Source organism: Ilyonectria robusta, assembly GCF_021365365.1.
Source record: "Ilyonectria robusta strain PMI_751 chromosome Unknown BGZ61scaffold_23, whole genome shotgun sequence".
NCBI lineage: Eukaryota > Fungi > Ascomycota > Sordariomycetes > Hypocreales > Nectriaceae > Ilyonectria > Ilyonectria robusta.
This window is the reverse complement of record NW_025764457.1, coordinates 113,671-135,620: the sequence shown is the minus strand read 5'-3', so window position 1 is coordinate 135,620 and position 21,950 is coordinate 113,671. Positions and strand designations below refer to the sequence as shown.

The 21,950-nt window shown below is 52.6% G+C and overlaps 4 protein-coding genes and 1 non-coding gene across 5 annotated transcripts; 2 read left to right on the top strand and 3 right to left on the bottom strand.

Moving 5' to 3' along the window:
- Positions 1–11: 11 nt before the first annotated feature.
- Positions 12–4,922, top strand: BGZ61DRAFT_398699 (uncharacterized protein; the record flags this gene model as incomplete). The annotated part of the gene is made up of 7 exons (XM_046243001.1): positions 12–91; positions 340–743; positions 789–1,064; positions 1,173–1,586; positions 1,920–3,762; positions 3,811–3,976; positions 4,025–4,922. The coding sequence occupies 7 exons, from the start codon at positions 12–14 to the stop codon at positions 4,700–4,702; spliced, it is 3,861 nt and encodes a 1,286-aa protein (XP_046098860.1). The 3' UTR covers positions 4,703–4,922.
- A 499-nt stretch (positions 4,923–5,421) lies between these two features.
- On the bottom strand, positions 5,422–7,607 carry BGZ61DRAFT_556535 (TAP-like protein-domain-containing protein; the record flags this gene model as incomplete). Its single annotated transcript, XM_046255657.1, has 2 exons — positions 5,422–6,701; positions 6,771–7,607. The coding sequence occupies 2 exons, from the start codon at positions 7,605–7,607 to the stop codon at positions 5,757–5,759; spliced, it is 1,782 nt and encodes a 593-aa protein (XP_046098859.1). The 3' UTR covers positions 5,422–5,756.
- Positions 5,423–5,504, top strand: BGZ61DRAFT_t184. The gene has a single exon. It is a non-coding gene; the product is annotated as a tRNA-Gly (tRNA).
- Positions 7,608–8,115: 508 nt separating the features above from the next.
- Positions 8,116–18,745, bottom strand: BGZ61DRAFT_521495 (uncharacterized protein; the record flags this gene model as incomplete). The annotated part of the gene is made up of 10 exons (XM_046252493.1): positions 8,116–9,101; positions 9,154–9,790; positions 9,839–9,965; positions 10,018–10,111; positions 10,162–11,933; positions 12,035–14,775; positions 14,833–15,010; positions 15,068–15,167; positions 15,237–18,327; positions 18,378–18,745. 10 exons carry the CDS (start codon positions 18,743–18,745, stop codon positions 8,301–8,303), a joined length of 9,909 nt encoding a protein of 3,302 aa, XP_046098858.1. The 3' UTR covers positions 8,116–8,300.
- Positions 18,746–20,283: 1,538 nt separating this feature from the next.
- BGZ61DRAFT_398690 (major facilitator superfamily domain-containing protein) lies at positions 20,284–21,586 on the bottom strand. The gene has a single exon (XM_046243000.1). The coding sequence runs from the start codon at positions 21,500–21,502 to the stop codon at positions 20,351–20,353; it is 1,152 nt and encodes a 383-aa protein (XP_046098857.1). The 5' UTR covers positions 21,503–21,586; the 3' UTR covers positions 20,284–20,350.
- Positions 21,587–21,950: the final 364 nt, after the last annotated feature.

The window sequence follows — 21,950 nt, the reverse complement described above, 5'->3', positions numbered from 1 at the left end:
CCTCGCCTCAGATGCGCATCTCCGCGTCTCTCGGGGCCATCGTGGCCACCGGGCTTTTGGGTCACTCCAGTGCCCAAGCCGCGGACTACGGGTGAGTATACCAACTCCCTCACACTCCGACTTCGTGCTAATATGAGATAGCCCTCCTGGAGGCAGTCCCAATGGCGTCCCAAGTGATGCTACCGGCAACGTTCCTCCTGTCAACTCGAATGGCTCACCCGGAACCTTCCCTGTTCCCGGAACTGTTCCCGGAAGCATCCCAGGCAGCATCCCCGGAACTGTCCCTGGCGGTATCCCTCCTATCGGACCTGTCATCCCAGACGGCAGCATTCCTGGAAGTGTCACCCCTGGCGGTGTCATCCCTGTTGGATCTGTTGTTCCTGCTGGCAGCATCCCCGGTGATGGTTCAGTCATTGTTCCTGGCAGCCTCCCTTATCCTAACGGTGTTCCTCCTGTTGTTCCTGGCAGTCTCCCTTATCCCAACGGTGCTCCTCCTGTTGTCCCCGGCAGTCTACCTTACCCCGGCGGTGCTCCTACTGTTCTCCCTGCTGGTGGGGTCCCCAGTGGCATTCCCGGTGACGGTTCTGTTATCGTTCCCGGCAGTCTTCCCTATCCTGACGGAGTTTCTGGTGCCCCTGGAGCTTCTATTCCCAGTTTCCCCACCTGCGCCACCGAAACAACGACTGTCATTGTCACTGTCTATCCCACAAACTCAGATGGAACTTCAGATGGCTTTCCAGATGGTCCTGGAGGTGGATCTCAAGATGGCTCTTCAGATGGTTCTCCAGATGATTCTTTCCCAAATGATTCCAACCCTGACCAGACTGCGACTCAATCTCCTGTTCCTACTCAACCTCCTTCTTTCACTGCCAATCCAGCAAGCCCTGCTGTTTCGCCCTTTACCACTCTGACCATTGACATCTGGGGCTCACCTGATGACGAAGGTGGCCTTGACGATGGAACTGGCACTGGTGACGGAGCAGACCCTGGCAGCGATGACACTGGTGCTGTCGATGACAACGCCTCTGACGACGGCACCAATCCTAGTGACGGCAGCGGTACCAGTGATGGCAATGCCCCTGGCGATGACACCACTCCTGGCGATGGCACCATTCCTAGCGATGGCACTACTCCTAGCGATGGCACTACTCCTAGCGATGGCACTACTCCAGGTGATGGCACTACTCCAGGTGATGGCCCTGGGTCAAGCGATGGCTCGGATTCCTCCTTCCCTCCTATCCCTACCCCCGACACTGCACCTGAGTATTCCAGCGATGGCTCTGGTGGCTTCCCCACAGACTCATCTGACAGCCTCACAGGCGGCCTTGGCGCAAGCACACAAGCAACTGGCCCTGGATCACCAGGAGGTACTCCTATCATTCCCCCTTCCAACCCATCTGGAGATTCCGGCCAGCAACTCAGTGACAGCCTTCCCGTTTCCACTCAAGGCGGCGCTCAAGCTCCAGCTGGAGTCACTCCTTGGTTTACCAATGCCCCCGGAACTGTTGGTAATGGACCAATGCCCACCACTTGGGTCACCATCACAGGCGCAGATGGGCTCCCAACCATCATCAACGGCGGGAGCGGTGTTCCTGCAGCCACCATCACAGGTGCGGATGGACTGCCAACTATCATCAATGGCGGAGGCGGTGTTCCTACATTCACCATCACAGGCATCGATGGGCTTCCAACCATCATCAATGGCGGAAGTGGCGTTCCCGGAGCCGGAGTCACAGTCACAGGTGCAGATGGACTGCCAACTATCATCAACGGTGGAGGCAGTGCTCCTGCAGTCACAATCACAGGTGTGGATGGATTTCCAACCATCGTCAACGGCGGGAGCGGTGTTCCTGTATTCACAATCACAGGTATGGATGGACTTCCAACTATCATCAACGGTGGCAACGGTTTTCCTGGAGTTCCTGGTTTGCCTTCATCTGCCTCTTCGGGCATCTTCCCAACAGGCAATGACCAAGGGCCACAAGGCATTTCAACTGGCCTACCACTTCCCCCACCTGTCATCACTGGCGCACCAGGCGGTAGTGTCCCTCAAGCACCTTCTGATGGCTCTGGATTCCCTTTCCCAGGCGATGACTCTGCCAACAGCATCACAACCTGTGTGGAGGTTACCATCATGGGGTCCGATGGCCTTCCAACTGTTGTTGACTCGACTTGGGTGATCCCAGCAAGCATTCCTGCTACAGGTGCCTCAGCTCAACTCCCAGTTACTGCCATTACACAGGGATCTGATGGTCTTCCTGTCACTGGTGATCCCCAAGGCAGCTCAGGTGACTCTGGCCTCACAACCAGTACAAGTTACACTGTTATTGGCACCGATGGCCTCCCAACTGTCGTTCAATCGACCTGGGTTGTCCCCAACCCCACACCAGTTTCCATCCTCACACAACCCCCTGGCATCCCATCTTCTGATCCCAATGGTACCCCCGGCGGCATCCCTGGTGGAATCCCCACAGTGTCAAGCAACCAAGGAGGCGACGCTCCTATTACCACCTGCACAAGCTACACTATCATTGGCACAGATGGCCTTCCCACTGTTGTGGACTCAACTTGGGTTATTCCGGGACCTGTCAACACTCTCGCCCCATTCCCTGGAACCCCTGGCATCCCCTCTGAGGCGTCTAGCGCTCTACCAAATGGCATCCCTCCTGCTGTTACTGGATTTCCTTCGACTCTTGGCCCTGCTGGCTCCGGTGCCCCAGGAGCAGGTGTTGCCGTCACGACCTGCACAAGCTATACCGTCATTGGATCAGATGGTCTTCCTACTGTTGTTGATTCGACTTGGGTGATCCCAGGTGCCGTTGACACCCAGGGCTCTCTGCCCGGCGTCCCTTCCTTCGTCACCGATGCCTTCCCACCTGGCCTTCCAACTGGCATTCCAGGTCAGATCACCGGATCCCCAGAACTCCCACCCCCAGGGGACTCTGGCGTGGGAGGCGGCGTCACTACTTGTGTGACTTACACTGTCATCGGCACAGACGGCCTTCCAACTGTTGTTGACTCCACTTGGGTTGTACCTACAGAGAGTGCCTTGCCAACTGGAACAAGCTTTGGTTTCCCCCCTGGTTCCCCTCAGAACACCATCACCAGCATTCCTCTGTCGTTCACATCTGACGCCGCTGCGGGACAGTTCACAGTTCTCACAACAGCTGTCGTCGTTGGGCCAGATGGCCAACCCACTCCTGTTGTTCAGACCGTTGTCTTGACTTCCGCATCTGACCTTGGCCTTCCTACTGGAGCTCCCCAAGGCACTGTTTCTGGGATCCCCGCGCCACCTCCTTCTGGACCCTTCATTTCGAGCGGTGATTCCAATCCCCTGTCGACTGCCTATCCTAGCCTTAGCGAGTATGGCGCTGCATCGCTGTCTCCCATTGTTGGCGGAAGCAGTGCCGATGCACAGGGTACATTTGTCTCTGGCACTGTCACTGGTACACTCACCTCTACAATGACCCAGGTTGTCGACTCCACTGGTGGTCCAATTCTCTCTGGCGGTACCGCCGAGCCTCCTCTTTCCTCTGATCCATTGGGAAATGGTGTACCTATCTCCGATGTTGGATACGGCCCCGTTCCCAGTGAGATCACTCTTTGGCCACAAGCATCCAACCTTCAGACCAGCATTTGGACCAACGTTATCGAGGAGCCTACGACCACTTATACGATCAAGTTTCCTCTCACCACCATGGCCACCATCACCGTCCCCGCTGGCTCACCGGCCGGTAGACGAGTCGTTCGGCGACAAGACAGGTTGGTGTAGCGAAATGATCACCTTGAACTTGACTGACTGTTGAATAGCTCTGAACCATCATTTTCGGCGTGGACCAACTCGAGTTCCTCGACCCTGTCGTCTACCATGACAACTGCGGACACCTTTTCTACTCTGAGCGTCACATCATCTGCCACTTCTGGCGCCCCAACCATGTGTTCAATCGGCGGTCGAATTGGAAACACAACAATTGATGTAAGTTATCCGCTTTGCTACATCTAGGCACGCTCTAACTCTTTACAGTTCGACGCATCTATGCCCGGGCCACTCTTCAATCCTCTCGAGGCTATTTGGTTCTCCGAAGGATTTCACGTTGTACCACCATCCTCGCAAAGTGTCCAACCATACATCCCATCTTCTGGTGGCCAACTTGTGGAGTTTGTCCCCCCTTCCCTGACAAACACCACCACTGGTGGATCTGGAGATGTCGCTGAGATTGGCATGGGCCCTCATTCCCCTAGCCCATGCTTCAGATTTGATTTCTTCGGTGCAAGGGTGGGATGCGAGACCCAAGGCAACGAGGAGTGGTGCGAGTTTGAGATTTCCGCTTACCGCTACAACGACACTTCTTCCAGCGAGGAGTCCATCGCTTGGTCTGAGGTCAAGCAAGTTCCTGCTTGCTCCACGTTCCTCGAGGGCGGCTACGAGCTGACTCCCATTGAACTGGAGGGGTACAAGGATCTCTCATCGGTGTTGATCACCGTCCGTGTTGGGCTGGAGTTGCGAACCTGGTGGGGCGATGACTTCCGTGTCGGCTGGACCGACAACAGTTGCGTCGCGGAGGCCTGTCGCTCTAATTCACCGCACCTCAGTGCCAAGCGAGAGACTGTTGAGTCTGCACTGCGATTTGGAATTTGGGGGTGGAGCCGATCTGGGTTTGAGCGTCTAGACGATGCGTTGGTGTGGGAGTCGATGAACTGAAGGATGTCTCTTGATGGGATGTCTCAAAACGTTGATGGGATTTGGCGAAACGCTTTGGGAGAAGATTTGCTCTGTATTCACTGACACCATTTACGTGGATTTCTTGGACGGCTGGTGTAATGACTGATACTGGGACGTGGGTTTAATTCAGAGGCAATTAGGTGGAGGCGGAGTCTTCATGTCAGGTATCAACAAATAGCCCTTGCTTGCCCAAGTAATCAGCATGATAAATTGCACTGGCCCAACCTGGTCTCTCGTGGTGCGTCCGATAAGAGGTTCAAGTGATGGCGGGCAGCTTGGTGTTTTGGTGGGGTCCATGCGATAAAGTTGAGTGTCTAGTTCAAGCAGATGGTCATTGATTGATGCATTCAATACATCAGCTTAGAAATGGAAATTTAATATCGATTCAAGCCAATGATAATGCTGTTTTATTTATTAGCCCTGCAACACTGCTGCGCAGTCGCCGATCTCCACCACAGTGCAAGTCGGCGTCTCGGAGGTAAAACAGTGACGGATGAAGACTTGAGCACCACATATGAAGCACATGGATCAATTGTAGCAAATAATACATCTTTTTGAGGAAGCAGAATGCCCATTATATATTCGTGGGCTGGTGAAGATCGATCTGCGCACAGGGGAGGGTGCGGGGCTGGTTGCAACACCATCGCTAAATCTCCACACTACTTGAGGGATTATTGTTGACCCTCCCGACATCAACAAGCGTAATTGGTTTAGTGGTAAAATTCTCCGTTGCCATTCGAGCAGCGTCGGGGAGCCCTGGGTTCGATTCCCAGATTACGCAGTACTATTGGTTCTTCGGGACTTTCCTTTTTGCGTTTCTATTGTGTTGGTCAGGCTGAGTGAGGATCGCGAACGTGTTTTTCTTTTGTGGTGGCCCCGGCATTTAGGTTGGAGACCTACAGGCTTACTCATTGATAATAGAGAATTTTGATGAGGAGCTGAGATATGGACTTTATTGATATCAATCTAGTTCGGTTCCCAAGTCCTCCGGAGTGGTTAATCTTCTTCATGTCCTGCGCAGTGGTCGCCATGTTCAAAGGCTCGAGGGGACTTTCGTAATGGCTCCAACACTGCGCTTCGACTTGCTGCTGGTGCTGGAACCAATATCCCAGGGTTTGCGGGCAGGTTGGCAGTATGCTACCTTGGGAGGGACGGTGCCAAACTCGAAGTAGTCGGCGAGGATGTTGTCCACACACGAACTGGCATACATGCCCGCCACTGTATGTCCCATGGTCTCTTGGACTACTAATCCGGAGCCCGGGTGACCGACACGCATGGCGATGGCGGCACTCAGGGGCGTGACGGGGTCGAGACGATTGGACATGAAGAGGAGAGGCGCCGTAGGGACGCCTGTTACTCCCTTCTTGTTGGCGGGAGGCGTGGTGAAGGGCCCTTGGAAACGCCAATTGGCTCGGAAGCGCCAGCTCGAGCAAGCAAAGCGGATGCCAGACCAGTGCGGCCCCAGGATGCGAGAGCTGGAGACCTGCTGGCCGACATACGACTTCCACCAGGCGAGATCCTTGGACGTAACATCGTCCCCGTCGCCGCAAATAACGGCGAAACCTGCCTCCTCACCTGGGCCAACGGCCTTATTGGCGGTGGTCGCATTGCAGTCGTCGCTGAGTGAAGGAAAGGCTCCGTTGTTGACCACGGCAGCGACGAGAGGTGTCGGGTTGCCAGCGATGCCTTCGGCAAGCCCGTAGGCAAGAGTAGGGAAGAGTGCGACAGGGTCGTACAGGGCGAGGGCGATGATGGAGCGGACATCGCTGCCACTGAGGATGAAGGGGGCGTTTTCATACTGGAGGGCCAAGGGCGACTTGTCAAGGCGGGCGATGTAGGATTCAACGCGGGTCTTGATATCGCCAGGACAGGTGTCGTACGGCTTTCGGAGGACGCAGACGAGAGACCCGACGGTGTAGCAGCCCTTGAAGAAGTTGTAGTAGATCTTGTCCGTGTCAACGAGGCTAGTAAGCCAACCCTAGTAGTGTGTTAGAAATAGTGTTTGCAATTTGTGAAGGACTGAGAGGCATATGGATGACACACTTACAGGACCTTTGGAGTAATCGTATGAGTTGGAAACACCATCGAGGACCATCCGACCAACACGGCCGGGGAACATGGACGCGAAGTAGTTCCCGAGGATAGTTCCGTACGAGAATCCAATGTACTGGAGCCTAGGGAGATCTGGTTTGGTCTTCTCACCCCTCTCAGTGACTTCCTCTCGCTTGGATGTCTTCCTGCGTAGCTCATCGATCTTGTCCACCATGGCGACCATGTCGCGGGCCACCGATGCGGTCCCAGCATAGCCCATGATTTCGCCATGCTCCTCGTCAGACTCCTGGCAAAGGTCGGCGTATGATTCCCTGATGGCGTGATTATACCGAAGGGCGTGGTTCCCCTGGTCTAAACTTCCGGCTCCTCGAAGCTGCAGCGCCATAGAGTCACGGGCGAGCGCGCTCTGGAAGCACTGCGACTGCGGCGTGCTGAAGCCGATTCCGCGCGGGTCAAACGAGACGATTTCGTAGTGGCGGTTGTTGTCAATCATAGTGCGCAACTGATTCGCTCTAGCGAGCATAAATGGGATGCCAGGGATGCCAGGCCCCCCGGGGTTCGTGAAGACGGAGCCGCCGAAGGATGCGTCGTTGTCAGACACGGTGGCGGGGAGCTTCGTCATGGCGATTGCAACGGTGCGTTTGTCCGTGGTATTGAGCCAGTCGAGAGGCAGCTGGAGACGAGCGCATTTGTACTTACCGTAGCAGTTGCGGTACTGTAAGTCGGCGGTGGGAGTGATGGATTTCCAGTTGAACGGCGTCGTGTCGGCGGCCTTCACTGTGGTGGATGCAGCGATGATGCCGCTTAGTAGAGCGAGGAGCATCTTGACCATGATAATAGTAGAATGACAACCTCGTACGATCGGGAATGATAACTATAGAAACCTCCAAATAGGTGTTTGGGTCTATTACTGCCAATGAAGATGTGACGATGCCTTGAATGAGGTCGAGAAAGAAAACACAGGTGTAAGGGCCATCACGGCAGGATTGCACAGCACATGAACATGGCGTGCAATTTACATCTCTGGAAGGAGTGCTATTGACTTGACGGAAGGTGGATAAGGGCTCCTGGACCCTTCAGCAAGAGCCATGATGGAGTAAGCTCGGATCTTCATCGCGGCCTATCGCCGCAGGTCTTTTCAACTTACGCCTCGCCACCTAGATGATAATTCTTGCAACTCTTTAGCAATTACCCTTGATGATACGAGACTCCCAAAGTTCACCACTTGTTCCTACCAAGACTGCATTCACCATGGCCTTGTCGTGGCTTGTCATATCAAGAACCAATCGAAGTGGAACACCAACACGTTACACAATCATACAAGTTTTTTTCTTTCATACCATACTCAAACAAAAATTAGCCAACCAAAGACACAAATAACCAAACCCAATTCCTTCCCAATCAACATTTTGGTCATATGCAGAACAGGCTGAGTGCATAAGACACTGCCAAATGTTCTCTCTGCCCTTCCAAGATGACCCAAGTCCAACACAGAATATTCGTCACAATATATCCCGCTCCACAACTACTCTGATCCGCTGCTAGACTCACCCGCGGAGCGACTTCTGCTGCTGCCATATTCCGACTCGTCGTACACAATGTTATCGTCGCATGCATCGCTGTCCCCGGCCGTATTGGCGCCCATGTCATCCACACCATGGTAGTCATCGTCATCCGCGTAACTCGGGGAATCGGTGCCGGGCTTATGGGTGACTGGAGCAAGCACCAAGTCTCTCTCGTCTGGAGTCTCCTGCTCGGTTTGGGTAAAGAAGGGATGTTCGGACTGAAGAGGCTTGCCTTGGCTGACGAATCCCATCGGGCTGTGTGCGAAGTCCTGGCCACGACGGCGGACCGCAAGCCATTCTTGCATGAAGGTCAAGGGCCTGCTGGCAAACTTGATCTCGTCCACCTGAACCGTAGGTGTCGATCGCAGGCCACCCTCTGGCACCACCTCGTCGCCGGCGCCGTCCATCGCCATCACAACATCCAGGTCCTCGTTTTCCACAACACCTTCTTGAATACCAAGAAGCTCGCACATGTGCTTGTACTCGCTCCATTCGAAGTAGAGACGGCCGGCGAAAACACCAAGCTCAACGCGAAGCCACTTTGGAGCGACCCATTCCTTGGGAAGTGGTGGGACGCTGTAGTAGGTCAAGTCGTTGAACTGCAGCATCTTGCGGGTAATCGGCGCAGCATAAGTGAGGAGGTACGTCTTAAATGCGATATCCGGATCCCGCAACATGGGGATGAGGGCATCTGCCTCTTCAGGAATGATGACGATAGCCGTCTCCGCGATGGGGCTCCAAAGTAGCCAGTTCACCGGCCGCTGTGTCTCCCGTTAGTTCGCTACATCCACACCATTGCATAAGATAGCTTACCAAAAAGTTGTCCATTGCATTATCAAGCTTCTGCTTGATCGTCTTTTCAAACTCGCCCGTCACAAACAGCTTCGACTCTGTGGCGTTCCGCGAGACTCTGAACTTGCGACCAAGCCCTGTCTTGGACAGGGATGAAAACACATGGGTGAAGTAATGAGCGTCCGCTGGCATTCGCCCTGTTCGCGCAAAGATCTCCAGGTCGGGATGAAGCCCCGGGAATGAATGCGCTGCGTAATGGTACGGCTTCTTCACCTGTCTCACCGATTCCACCTCAAATGCGACCTCTCGCTCCTGTTCGACTTGCTGTAGCGCGGAGGAGTGGACCGCTCGTCCATTATCATGAAATCTCTTTCGTCGGGAGTTGAGGTCTTTCATGAACCCCTTGAGATGTCCGTTTGTCGATTCCTTTGGTGCGAGTGTGCGCGCCTTCGGTTTTGGGTCGTACAACTGCTGTAGCGTCTGCTGTTCATCTTGCTTGATTGTAGCAACGTACTTCTCCCGCTGTGGCTTGATCGTCAAGAACATGGGGTTGTCCAATGAAGCCTGCATACGCCGGCAGTAGTCGACTCCCTGAGAGTAGAACAATGGTTGCAGTTGTTCAATACTTTCGCAGGTGTTGTCAAGGAGCCATTCGATACTGTGTTCATGTTAGTCAGTTCCTTAAGCCATGACACACTAGTCTTACACATCACTAGAGTCTACTGGGTCGTGAATAGTTTTCCCTTGTAAATCTGCGATACCCTGATGGACCTCGGGAGGAACAAAGAACGTCACTGATTGAGTTGTTCCAAGCTGACGTAGACGCATGGCAGCTGAGCGAGCTTTTGTTAATTTAGAACAAGTGAAAAAGACATCTCAACTAACCTTGAACTGTATGATCCTTTGTTTGACCAAGGCCAAGTGTGAGAGCTCCCCGAGCATGTGGCGGGATTTTGAGATCAGTGCCACGGGTGTGAGCCTAGAGAAATTTCAGCTTCGAGTTTCAGACAGTTGCAAAAAGGAACTTACCTCGTCCAGGTATACCAAGCATGACCCCAGATCGTCCGCAAATGGTGACGCGAGGAGGGGCGTTCTTCTTCCTTGCTTGTTAACAATCCAAGGCTTGTTTCCTTCGTCAAAGAACATGGCTGCAAGAGCACCTCCATCGATCTTCAGCCACTCTTCAGCCAGGGTAGCGTTGTTCATTTCAAGAATCTGAGCGCCTGCGTCGATCAAGACGCGAATTGATCTCTCCTTCAACCCATGAAGTAGATCAATCTCCGATGCTCTTCCTGTAAACCTGTTTCTCTTCAACTGATGAGGCAGGACACATTGGCGATTGCGTGGGTGCAGAAGGTATGTCAAAACTTCAGCGCTTGTGTGCAGCAAACTTGGCAGATCTTGCTGCTCGATGTTCAGAGGCAGCATGGTTCTATTGTCGTTGGTGCCACTGAAGCCTGTGGTCAATGGCTTGGTCGTTGGCTTCTTGGGGTTGTTGGGTTCGTCAGCCACCTGGAACAATGGAATGTCCCAGGCATTGGATTGTAATTTGACCTTGAATTGTTTGGCGTGTCTAGGGAAAACAAAGTTGTTCAAGAAATAGTCAATCACCACTCCATTGTATCTGGCGTTCTTCCAAATCTCCACCAGCTGAACTTCGTCATCCACGTTGATGGAATTCCAGGCTCGGAGGGAAGATGGGTAATTGTAGATGCTCGTTGCCCATTTGTCGTACTCTGCCGACGGGTCATCCGATTTGAGAATGTGCTCAAGGCACTGTTTGAGCTGAGCCAAGTTGACACCGTCGTAGTAAAAAGCCAAGCATGTGAGTAGGATTGCAACGTCAGGATGACCCCATTCAGACTGCTCACTCGGGACACCTTTTGCATGAAAAGGAACTGCAATCGGGTCGCGGTTTGGGTGGAGGCCGTACTCCACGTTCCATCTCTTCCTCAAGGTTGTCATCAATATTCGACTGACAAGGAGTCCACGGAGGAGATAGATTGTCTGTCGAAGATTGGGCCGATCAGGGCAGAGCTTTTGGATTCGATTGAAACTAGAGTTTCGGGGTCTGGCGGCAGAGATGAAATCTTTGATGGCCACTCTGTCCGCTTGTGGCATCGCGTGGATGGACATCGGAAGAATACCACCCAAGCCTCGGCAAATATCAGCCGTCACTCGTCGAATCAACTCATCCTCAACGTCAGGTCGAAGGAAGTAAATCAGTGGAAACCCTGACCTCATCCTTCTAATTATGCTGATGGAGTGTGGGAAAGCGAAACAGAGTTCTGACACATGTGCATCAACGAGTCGTAAAACTGCTTCGGCAACGAGCCATCGATCGGGATGGCCGTCAACAGTCATCTGCGAGCCAGATGGATAGATCAGCTGAGTTCGTACCGCCAAAGTGTAGTCAGACTCATCGAGAATATCTCTCGAGACCCTGGTGAGCCAGTTCTGGACATTTATCATTGGTCGAGCGTGCTGGATTTGATCATCAACAAGACGCTGGCATCCGCTGAGCATAAAGGACATCGTATGATCAGGTTGGCAGATCATTATCCCCGCCGAATTCATCATGTCCTTGTGGATTCCCAGGTAAGCTTTGATGGACTCGTTTGTCGTTGACGTCCTTCGAGAGAAGGGAACGTGTCGAATTTGACGCCCAAGTATGCCACCGAGCCTGGATTGGAGCAATTGGGAAGTCTGCTGGAGCAATGCCTTTGGAACAATAACTCGCACGAGTCTTGTTTTGTCGGCAAGAGCAGCAGCAACCATCGGAATGATGCAAGAGGTTTTGCCTGAAATAATTGTCAGCTTATTGCCATCACTTATGAAACCTTCAAATAGAACGCAGGGCAGAGAGCTAAATGTCCTCTAAAACTGAATGACTGGGACATACCTTGTCCCATGTTCATCTGAAGAACTGAATTCGACCCTGACTCGGGAGAGATTGTTGCCAAAGCAACATCGATCTGAACGGGCCGGATCATCAGGTTAGATTCAATCTCCAACAACAACCAGTCAGGGTGATCATCCGGATTCCAGTTGGAATGGCCTTTGTTCGCCTCCTCCTCGTAGTATTGTCCCGTGGCGTTCTTCAGGGCAAGGTCATGAAGACGGATTTCCCGCTGAAGGGCTGTGACAATCACGCCCAAATTGATCAACTCCTTTCGAAAGCCACTTCCAAAGAGGTCTTGGGAGGAGATGGAACTTAGTTGTCCAAGGAGTGAGCCTTTCGTCACGACTGGCCAAAGGCCTCCTGCCTTAAGCCACTCGATCCGTCTCACAGAACAATTTTGGCTCACGGCGTTGAGAGCATAGCAGATCTTCGCGAAAGAGCCGTTAAGACTTCGAGAGACTGCAACAATCGATGATTCCCTTGTACGAACTAGCTCGCTGGTTGCGTCCGCTGAAGGATTAAGGCGCCTAAATGCTACCAGACTTTTCTGAAGGTCCTCTGCGTACCGGCGTCGTTGAGCAGAGCTTGAGTTCTCCAAAGGCTTAGAAATCATCTCCAACTCCAAAGTTGACCTGTTGATGTCGTCAGGGGTTGGCAAAGGTGTAGAAGCATACTTTTTGCCTGTTGAAGCATGGCGATACCCGACCTGTCGCCTCGCGGAAGTAAGGTTCGTATTTGCTGGCCAAACAAGTTGCTTCATGCCCTGTTTTACGAATTCATCCTGAGATACGAATGGATGGTTCATGAATGGCTGATTCGCAGGCTTCTCAAAGGGACGCGAGACAGGTGGAGGGATCAGAGGCTTCAATAGCAGTTGCTTCAGGTCAAGTATTTCTTTCCCACGGAGCCTCGGGGGATAGATTTCCTCGGATAAAACTGTTGCAGGAAGTTCGTATGCAACCTTGGATGTTCGTCGATCCAAGATCTTTTGGACCCCCCGCAAATGCTTCGTCAAATCCATGTTCATGTAGAGGCGTCTCCATTCCGGGCGGACTGCCTCCAGCGCTGAGGGGAGGTCAATCAACACAGAACGATCAAGCCCGCGAATGCTTGGCTCCAGACATGGCCACTGTTCCAAAAGAAATTTTGCAAAGAATTTGCAGTCATCTTCCGCCATTCGTTCGTGTTTTGATCGCTCAGATTGCCATTTTCGTTGCTGCTTTGCGCTCGCAAACTCTCGCAGCCCAGCCGTATCGTCTTCGGGAGCTGGTGTTGCGAAGCGCTTGAGCACCTGGAGGATATGATCCAGTTGGGGTACTTGATCGGGCTGGAAATTATTGTATTCTTTCCACCCAGGCGTTTCCGTATGCCGAAGTTCCTTAAAGACGGCAAAAGCGACCAGAGTACGAAGGAGCGGTAACTCGGCGTCGATGCGGAATGCTATTGGCGCCAGCAAAAACATAAGGTTATATCGACCAGAGGTCTTTTGAGCAAATTTGACAAGAGAACCCCAATTCTGGACAATGTCCACTTTGAGACGGTCGCTCAAAGAGCCTTTCTTAAAGGCTGAGCCAAAGCCACCGACCAGGTTCTGAGCTGCAAGACGTTGAACCAGGTTCTCTGTTGTTTCCAAACTTCGAGGCCATGTACGGATCAAGTGGACGATTTCCAGTACATTTCGGTGCCTGGTATTTGTATGCGACGGCCGGTCGCGTGGATGGTAGATGCTCACGGCAGGCAACGGGCGGTCGCTTGCATCTCCGACGTATCTTTCAAAAGCTTGATGTCGAAGGAGCGCCCGATTGTGCAAATGGGCGTCACCTGATGACGGCAGTACTTTGTGCTGAACAGTCTGTTCCGAGAACGCCGCGAGTCCTTTGGAGACCTCTAGAATATGCTCCACAATTGGTCTCAGGGCCGAGCTTTGAACAGTCACCGGCAGCGTTTCAATCCAGTGATCTGTTCGCATGAAACGTAGGTCTCGAGGGTAGTATTCACGTCGGGGAGTGAGTCGAGAAATCCGTTCCAAAATTTCCATTGGCATTTGGGATAGAGGAGCCCATGGCTGCGATATGCCTGACTTCAACCACTCGATCGCCTCCTCAGTTCCTGTTCGACCGGTAAGAGGGTCGGGAAGAACGAAAGATGTGCATGCGTGAAGCAAGGCCTTGGTGTAAACTAATACTGGTTCAGCAGCACAGTCCACTCTTCCCAAGGTTTCGTTGATTGCGTATCTTCCGTATGAGCCGTTAGGGTCAATTCGGACAGCGACATGACATTCGTCTGACTTTGCAACGGCAAGCTTCCCGAGTGGGACAAGGACAGACCGATGCATGGGGTTTGAAATGCTTCGCAAGACAAGTTTGCTTTGCAAGCCATACCAAGTGCCGGCATCTTGGTTGCGATCGATCTCGCACTGAAGCTGGGGAGATTGCAGTGACAGTTGGTTGTTGACGTGGAATAAAATTTGAAGTCGCGGCAACTCGATCTGAAGGTGTCTACCTCCCCCAGGCTGTACAACCATGATTTGCTGACGATACTCGAATGAGTCAAGAATCCGAGTGGCCCTAGTGAAGAGAGGGCTGTAGGGGTTTACAACTTTGTCGTAAATTGTTTGGTTCCCGTGATAGCGCATCCGGGTGCATGTCCCATCTCGCAGCTTCAGTCTATACCCTCTGAAGTTCCGATTTGGCCACGGACTCTGGCGCTTCGTGATCATCACCTCTCCGTTTCTGAGATTTCTAAATGGTGTTAACGTAAGAATTCAACTGTTGATCTGGAGTAGATATGTGTCTTACAGCCAATGGAAGCAGTCATCAAGCAACGGTCCTGGTAAGTCCCAGTTCCCGCCATTCCGAAACGTCTCCCTTGGGATTAGCTGAAGCGAGTAGGGCTGCTGAAACGCTCTGATAACCATATTTCCAGAAGGCGAAAATCCAACATGAACCTGGTAGTCTTTGGGCTTCACACAAAGAGCTATAGTAGAATATTAGTGTCGGTGCACAATCAATTGGGTGGAGCGGGGAGAGTTACCGTATTGCATTCGTGGGCGGTCCGACGGGTACGTGAGAAGTACCTGGTCTCCAAAAAGCTCATTCAAAATGAGGCATTTCCTGCGGTCTTTGGGGAGTTTCTTTAAGGAGTCAGCAAGTACCTTTCCAAGTTGAGTTCAAGCGGTAACACTCGCGATAGACGAACTTACCCCCATGGGAGATCCATCAACAAGCAGCACGCCCTCAACACAGTTATACAAAACACTTTGCGCATTTGTGTCCTCGGTTGCTATTGCACGGCATGAAATCCAGTCCCGTGCCTCAAGCGTGATGTGAGAAAACCTTCTCGCACACTGTTCCTCTTCAGGCCACATTTCCTTCAGAGAAGACCCAAACACATCGGGCCTCGACAAAATCGCACTGGTGATACTTTGGCAAAGAGTGTATGACAATCTCATGTCCCGAATGACAGCATGTTGCAGAGTTATAGGCAACGATTTCAGCTCGACGACCAAGCTGTCTTGTACCATAATACTCCCTTGGATAAATGATTCCATGGAAGCATCATCGAGCTCCAAACCCCGAATAGCATGGAGTGCGAAGGTTTGTTTACACAACAAGCCTGCCCACAAAGCGTACTGCTGGAAACGCTGAGCCGTCTCGGAGTCTGTGACCTTGAACGTTTCCGCACGGAGGATTTTGAACCACCGAACACAAATAGATCTAGCCCGAGCCAGCAAAGCCAGCGCTGCCCGAACGATGCTGTTCATATTTGCGGCCATAGAAAGATCGGCAATTCGTAGGCTCAGTGAGATAACAGTCTCCATGAGATACGTCTCTCTCCAATTTGCGGACAAAGTGTCCAGACGGTGCGCCAGCTGCTCGATGAGCTTTTCGCAAAACAATCCATCTCGAAAAGTGGCGTGAACTAATCGAAATGGGTCTTGCTCATCTCCACGAGGACCGCATTGAGCAGTCAAGTGGGCAAGTAGCAGCATGGTAGCCTCATTCGAGAAGTTGAGATTGGCTGAGCCGAGTTCCGTCAAGATGGATGGCCATCGACGAGACTTTCCAGAGGCAATTGTCTGGAAGGCGAGGTACTCGTGAGCACTAATACCCGAAGGGCACTTTGATGCTGTCGAAGCGATCTCGTATGAAGATGGCCCATGGACATTGTCGACGAAAGCCGAGTCTTGAAGTAGCTTCGAGAATGGAGAAGAGTTGGGTATCTGCAGCTTGACGTGGGACAGAAACGTCGGGCGTGGGCTCCGGTCGCTAGGCCAAGTTTTCGTTTCATCATCGAAGAAGGTTAATCTCAGGCCATTTGGACGGCAAACGCCATCTTTTCCATTTGGACTTTCCCATTCAACTGGGAAGCACAAAGATGAATAGTGCGTGGTCAAGACTGTAAGCTTTTGGTTAGTTCGGTTCCACCCCAATGGAGAGGGAATCTTACATGGTTTTGTCTTGGATGCCAAGGAACAACTCATCGTGATCTCGTTGGCAAAGTCGCTGAGCTGCTCATAGTCTCTGATGAAACACCTGGGTTTGGTGTCGTCCTTGAAAAAGGGAATCGCCAATGTGCCAATCAATCGCCAAGTTGTATCTCGGTAGGTGGCAAACGGCCCCGGGCACGCCAGCTCAAAAACAACAGCCTTAGCGACCACTGGATCTGATGGGAGTGGATGCTCGTACGCTCTGATATGCATCCTCGTCAGTTGGTGCATCATGTGGCAGCGATTGCAACTCTTGGAGTGAATTCCGCGACCAAGTGGGTTGTTTTCATCGACTATGTAGAGACAAGCCGCGTCCTCAATTCTCTTTGAGAGGGCGGCGTACTCTTCGGACTTGATCTTCCATTCTTTCTCCTTTGCGATTCGCATTTTCTCAGCTTGGTGCTCAATCTCTCCATGAAGGTCTTTCAACAGGGCGGACTCCGGAGACTCTTCGTAGAATCTGTGGCCAAATGATCCCCAAACTGGATCCCCAAAGATGTCCGGGGCGGATTTTTCACATGCCGCGATTCTGGCCTGGAGGTAGAGCTGGATTTTCTGCACGCGTTCCATATCGTCGAAATTCGAAGCCAGTAAAACATCCAGCATGTTGGGGAGGAACACGGGATGATATTCTCGCAACAGTGGGTAAAGACCGCAGGCATCCTTGTCCATCCTGACCCAAAGGTCCATGAGGTTGAGAATCGCAGTACTCATCAGCTGGGGATTGTTCCGGTACAACTTGGTAGCCTGTTCCAAATAGCCGTGGATTCTTTGGGAAGCTTGACCGATGACTTTTCGCTGTTCGCGGGCTGACGATGACGGTGGCTCGAGGCAAAACTGCTTGGAGGCCATTTCGCTTTCGACCAACTCGAAATGAAGTGCAGCGAATGCGTTGAGGTGCTTTTTTGCGGCCTCATCCACACTCATATTGACAAGTTCAGTCTCACGTTTTCGGGGCTTAGCCCACCCAGCCATAATATCCTGAAGGTGCTGGCCACTGACGTGCAAGTCAAGGCGCAAATCCGTCGGGGATGCCTGGCGTGGGAGGTTGGGAATTTGCTTCTGCATATTCAGCTTCTGACGTTTCCAGGATGCCTCGATGAATTCCGATGCGAAGTTTACGGCTTTCCTGAGGTATGGTTCCGATCTAATAAAGAGGTACTCAATGCGAATCAGGGTGCTGGGACTCCATGCACGATCCTTGTCGGCCTCGAGTTTGACAATCCGCCGACAAATCTTCTTTTTGAGGTAATCCATACGCTCAATGCTGGTCTCTGAGCCCTGAAAGCTGAAGAGGAACTCGGCAAGAACCTGCAGGACGAAGAATTTGTACTCAGCACGACCAATTTCACCACCCATCCGAGCAGAGAGGAAACGCGCGATTGCCACACGCAAGACAAGCCAGTACGGCAAGCGCCTCCAAGGGCTCTTTGCATTCTTCCAGCACACATCGTCTCGGATCTTCTTTTGTAGCAGCGTGGGTGCGAATCGACGGCCGTTGGATTCAAGAATCCCCATCAACATGGAACTGACCAAGGCAGGCTCAGGAGTATTGCGATACTCGAAGATGGTGGCACCAGCCTTGAACGTGTGTGCAGCAAAATCTTTGATGGATTCGCGAGATGCATTTTCAATAAATGACGAAAAATTGTTAATGAAGCCATCGTCGAAAAAGGTCTCCATGGAGATGGCAACGGCGCATCCAGGGAAGTCCCACTGGAGAGCGTTCTCGGCAGCGAGGATATCCTCGTTTCGGGCGGAGGCTTCGAAAGCCTCGATAATGACGGATGGTCCAAGAACAGGACTATCTAAAGTTAGTGATGATACGGTTGGTTCAGAGCTGTCAGAACTTACTCCCTTGAGCGCCGAATGTACAAAGCGCAGTTCTGGCAGTGAACGTAGACCACGAGGAAGTCGAATTCTCCAAGGCTGTTCAACTCCCTTGCGAGAACAGAGCGATCAACCCGTCCGCCGAAATGGATGTTTTTGGTAGCCTGAATGCTGCGACTAACAGCAGCCCAGGTCGGTCCCGAACTCTTATTGTCGGGAATGTCTCGTAGGCTCCTGATAGCTCCCAAAACGCGATCTATGAGTGCATTCTCGATTTCGGCAAGATTCGGGTCTTCGCGGTGAGGTAGTTGAGGGGGCAAAACGAGGTGGTTGTAGAGTGCCTCGTTGGCAGACAGATCCGTATGCTTGTGGGGTGCAGCTGGGGTCGCCATGATGCCACTCAAGTTGCAAAACAGAATACAAAGTCGATGAAGAATTAGGGCAGAGAAAGCAAGAAGGTAACAAAACGACAGATATGACAAGAAAGATCGAAAGGAAGCAGTTGTAGTTCTCGAAAAGCAGTTCAGCTGAATCAGACACTGGCAGAGAGTTGGTAGCCTCTATCCGACGGGAGGGAAGCGGTTCCGGTTCAGCGTGTCAAAGATGGAGGCAGACAGTCGCAAGGCTCTCGTACCGATGAGAACTATATGGTGTATTGAGTGTGACTATTCGTCTCATAGGTCTTGAGGGTTGATCAACTTATTGCAAGTGGGTTGTGTGAAGAGGTGGAGTGGAGGGGTGGAGGGTGGAAGTAGGAAGACAGTCCACAACCACGGGGTGAGAAAAGAAGAAGATGGAAAGGAGGCGAGATGCACAATTCCGCTCGCGTGTAAACAGAGAGAAATCTGGGACGCGCCTCGAGGCTGCCAGCCGTCTGCCGGCTGGCAAACAGTTTGGCGGACCGTTTGCATCCTGGCAGCGGTTGGCAGCTGGCCCGACTCCGCGTGATGGCCTCCTGCGTCAACCACACTCCAACACTGCACGCTGTTTCGTTCAGTGACATGCCAAACACCAGGTGGTCTGTATTGGCTCTTCGGTCGAGACCTCGCCAAGAAACACTTGTTTGCTATTTCTTTTTCTGCAAACCGGTCGGTAGCCAATGGATGCGCCTGTAGGCAGCCTCGTCATCGCAGATTGGCTCTCGCGCAGCAATCGGCGACCATGGTGTCTTTGCATCAGGTTCCCAGGTATACGCAATGCGAGTTGTCACATTGCACATTGGAGCCTAAGATTTAGTCCTGTACACTTTGTTAGAACTAATTCGGGGAGATGCAGCTACAAGTCTGGTTGCCTGAACAGCGCAGGCCGTTTGTTTGCTGCGAGGTTGGTCCCTCTGTCGGCCTCCTGCATACCGCCCAACGAGCAGTCCAACCAACAGTGCGCAAACAGCCGAAAGGCCATTCACATGGGTTGGTATCAATGATTCGAATGGATATGCATCCCATTGTCCGCTTATCAAGTCTCAGGTGCAAACACCCGCGACGAGGATCATGAGTCTAACGTCGTTAGCCGCGCTCGAGGAGTGTGGTACAAGCAGAGGCTTCTCTTCCATGTCCTTCCATCTCCAAGCCACATCACATTGTTAGCCGAGTCAACTAGTGGGCGACCGCAGAACCGGGAGAGTGGCTTTCAGCTCGTGTTTCAGCGCCCCGAAGCTGCGAAGTTATTTGAATGATGCAGCAGGTAGAGTATTGCTTCTTTCACATGAGGCTAGGGAGAGTTCCAATTACGCACCCCATGTAACTTTTGAGTAGAATAAGTATCCCAGGAATAATTCTTAGTATTTATTCTTCTTTGGACAGATTGTTGTATTATTTCGTAAAATAATTTACAGCCTTGGCCATGGGCCTAAATCACTAAACCATTCACAACAGATGCGGGTTAACTCAATGCAATTCTTCTGTTCATAACTCTACCCAGTCTAACTTTTGTCCAAGGGTATCTATCAATTCACCGTCTTCTCAAGATCATTTCCACAAAACTCCAATGCAATCACCTTAAATCTTACCCGTCCATCCCATTCCTTCCCTCCGCATCCGTACCATCTTGGCTGCAATCAAAAACAAAGTGCCCAGTGCCAATGCAGTTGCCGCGAACACCTGGGCGCCCCAGTACTTCCCCCCCTGTCTGTCGATGATGGCTCCCGCGATGGGGGGGCCCGTCAAGACGGCAAAGCTCACAATCGTGAAGGACATGCCCATGCGAACTCCGATTTTGTTCAGATCCTTAGTCAACAGGGATACACCCGTCGGGAACAAGCTCTGGATCGCCGCGGCGATGGGGCCGTAGATGACGGCCCAGGCGTACATCCCCGCTGTGTCCTTGACGGCGATCCAGGAGAAGATGAGAATGCACGCCGCAATCATGTTGGGGATGAAGACGTTGATGGCCCCAATGTGGTCTGCTAGCCAAGCCGGCAACAGTCGGCCGATGGCGCCGATTCCGTTGAGGATGAGCAGCAGGTTGAGCGACTCGGTGTATGACAGGGGATTGTCCAGGGCTTCTCTCGAGAAGGACGCAATGTAGTAGAAGGCGAAGTAAATGCCAAAGTATGCCAAGAAGCATCCGATCGTGTAGAAAGTGTACTCAAACTCTCGGAAAGTGGCCAGGTCCACCAGAGGCGCAGACTGACGCGGTTTCATGCGCGGCTTGACCAACACAAGCGCAACCAACAGCGAGCCCAACTGGATAAAGGCCGCCGCCCGCAGCGTCCACGCGAATCCAGCCTGGGGGAGCAGCTGGCGAACCAGGCTGGGGAAGATGAGGCCTCCCGTGACGCTCCCGCAGGCCGCGATTCCCATGGCCAGCGCGCGGCGACGTGCAAAGTACGTCGACAGCACGGCCAACACAGGGCAGAACAAGCAGCCATTGCCGACGCCGACGCACACGCCCTGGGCGAGGAGAAACTGCCAGTAGGAGCTGCACAGCGACGTGGCCAGCACGCCGAGAATCTGCAGCGTAATGCCCGTGGCAAAGACAAGGCGGAAGTAGCCCGCGTCGACGAGCCGGCCAGTCAGGGTGCCCACGAAGAATAGGAGAAAGACGGTGATGGAGCCAATCCACGAGATGTCGCTAGAGGGCCGTTGGAGAAGTTCCGTGTAGTATGTCTGGAAGACGCCGAAGGAGTTGACCCAGCCCCATGTGTTCATGAAGACCAAGTGTCCGGCGAGACACACACACCAAGCCCGCCAACCGCCATCCGGGGGAGGGAGAGTAGCCTCCTGATCCCCTGGTGGATTAGCACTGTTGATAGCTCCGTCCAAGTTGTCTAGTTCGTGTCCGTCTCCTCCATTGTTTCTGTCCAAATCGAGGCTTCGGAAAGAGTCGGATCGTCGAGGCGGGTTTTGTTGTTCGTTCAGTCGTTGCTGGATGTCTCTTCCCCCCTCAGAACCAGTATGCCATGAGGACGAGAGAGTTGAGTGTGATCTTTCCTGAGGATCCTCCGGGCTAAGGCTTTGGGTTGAGCCGTCTTGAGAGTTGCTTGGGTTGTTTGATTCAGATGATATCGCCGAGTTGCTGTTGCTGTGGCCTTGGTCAATACTCGCCGATCGAAGTTCCATGTTGTCTGCCATGCCGCTCGATTCCCGAGTCTTTTTT

Bases quoted from the DNA above. Each gene is read 5' to 3' on its own strand.
- BGZ61DRAFT_398690 (XM_046243000.1), bottom strand. From the start codon at position 21,502: ATGAACACATGGGGCTGGGTCAACTCCTTCGGCGTCTTCCAGACATAC.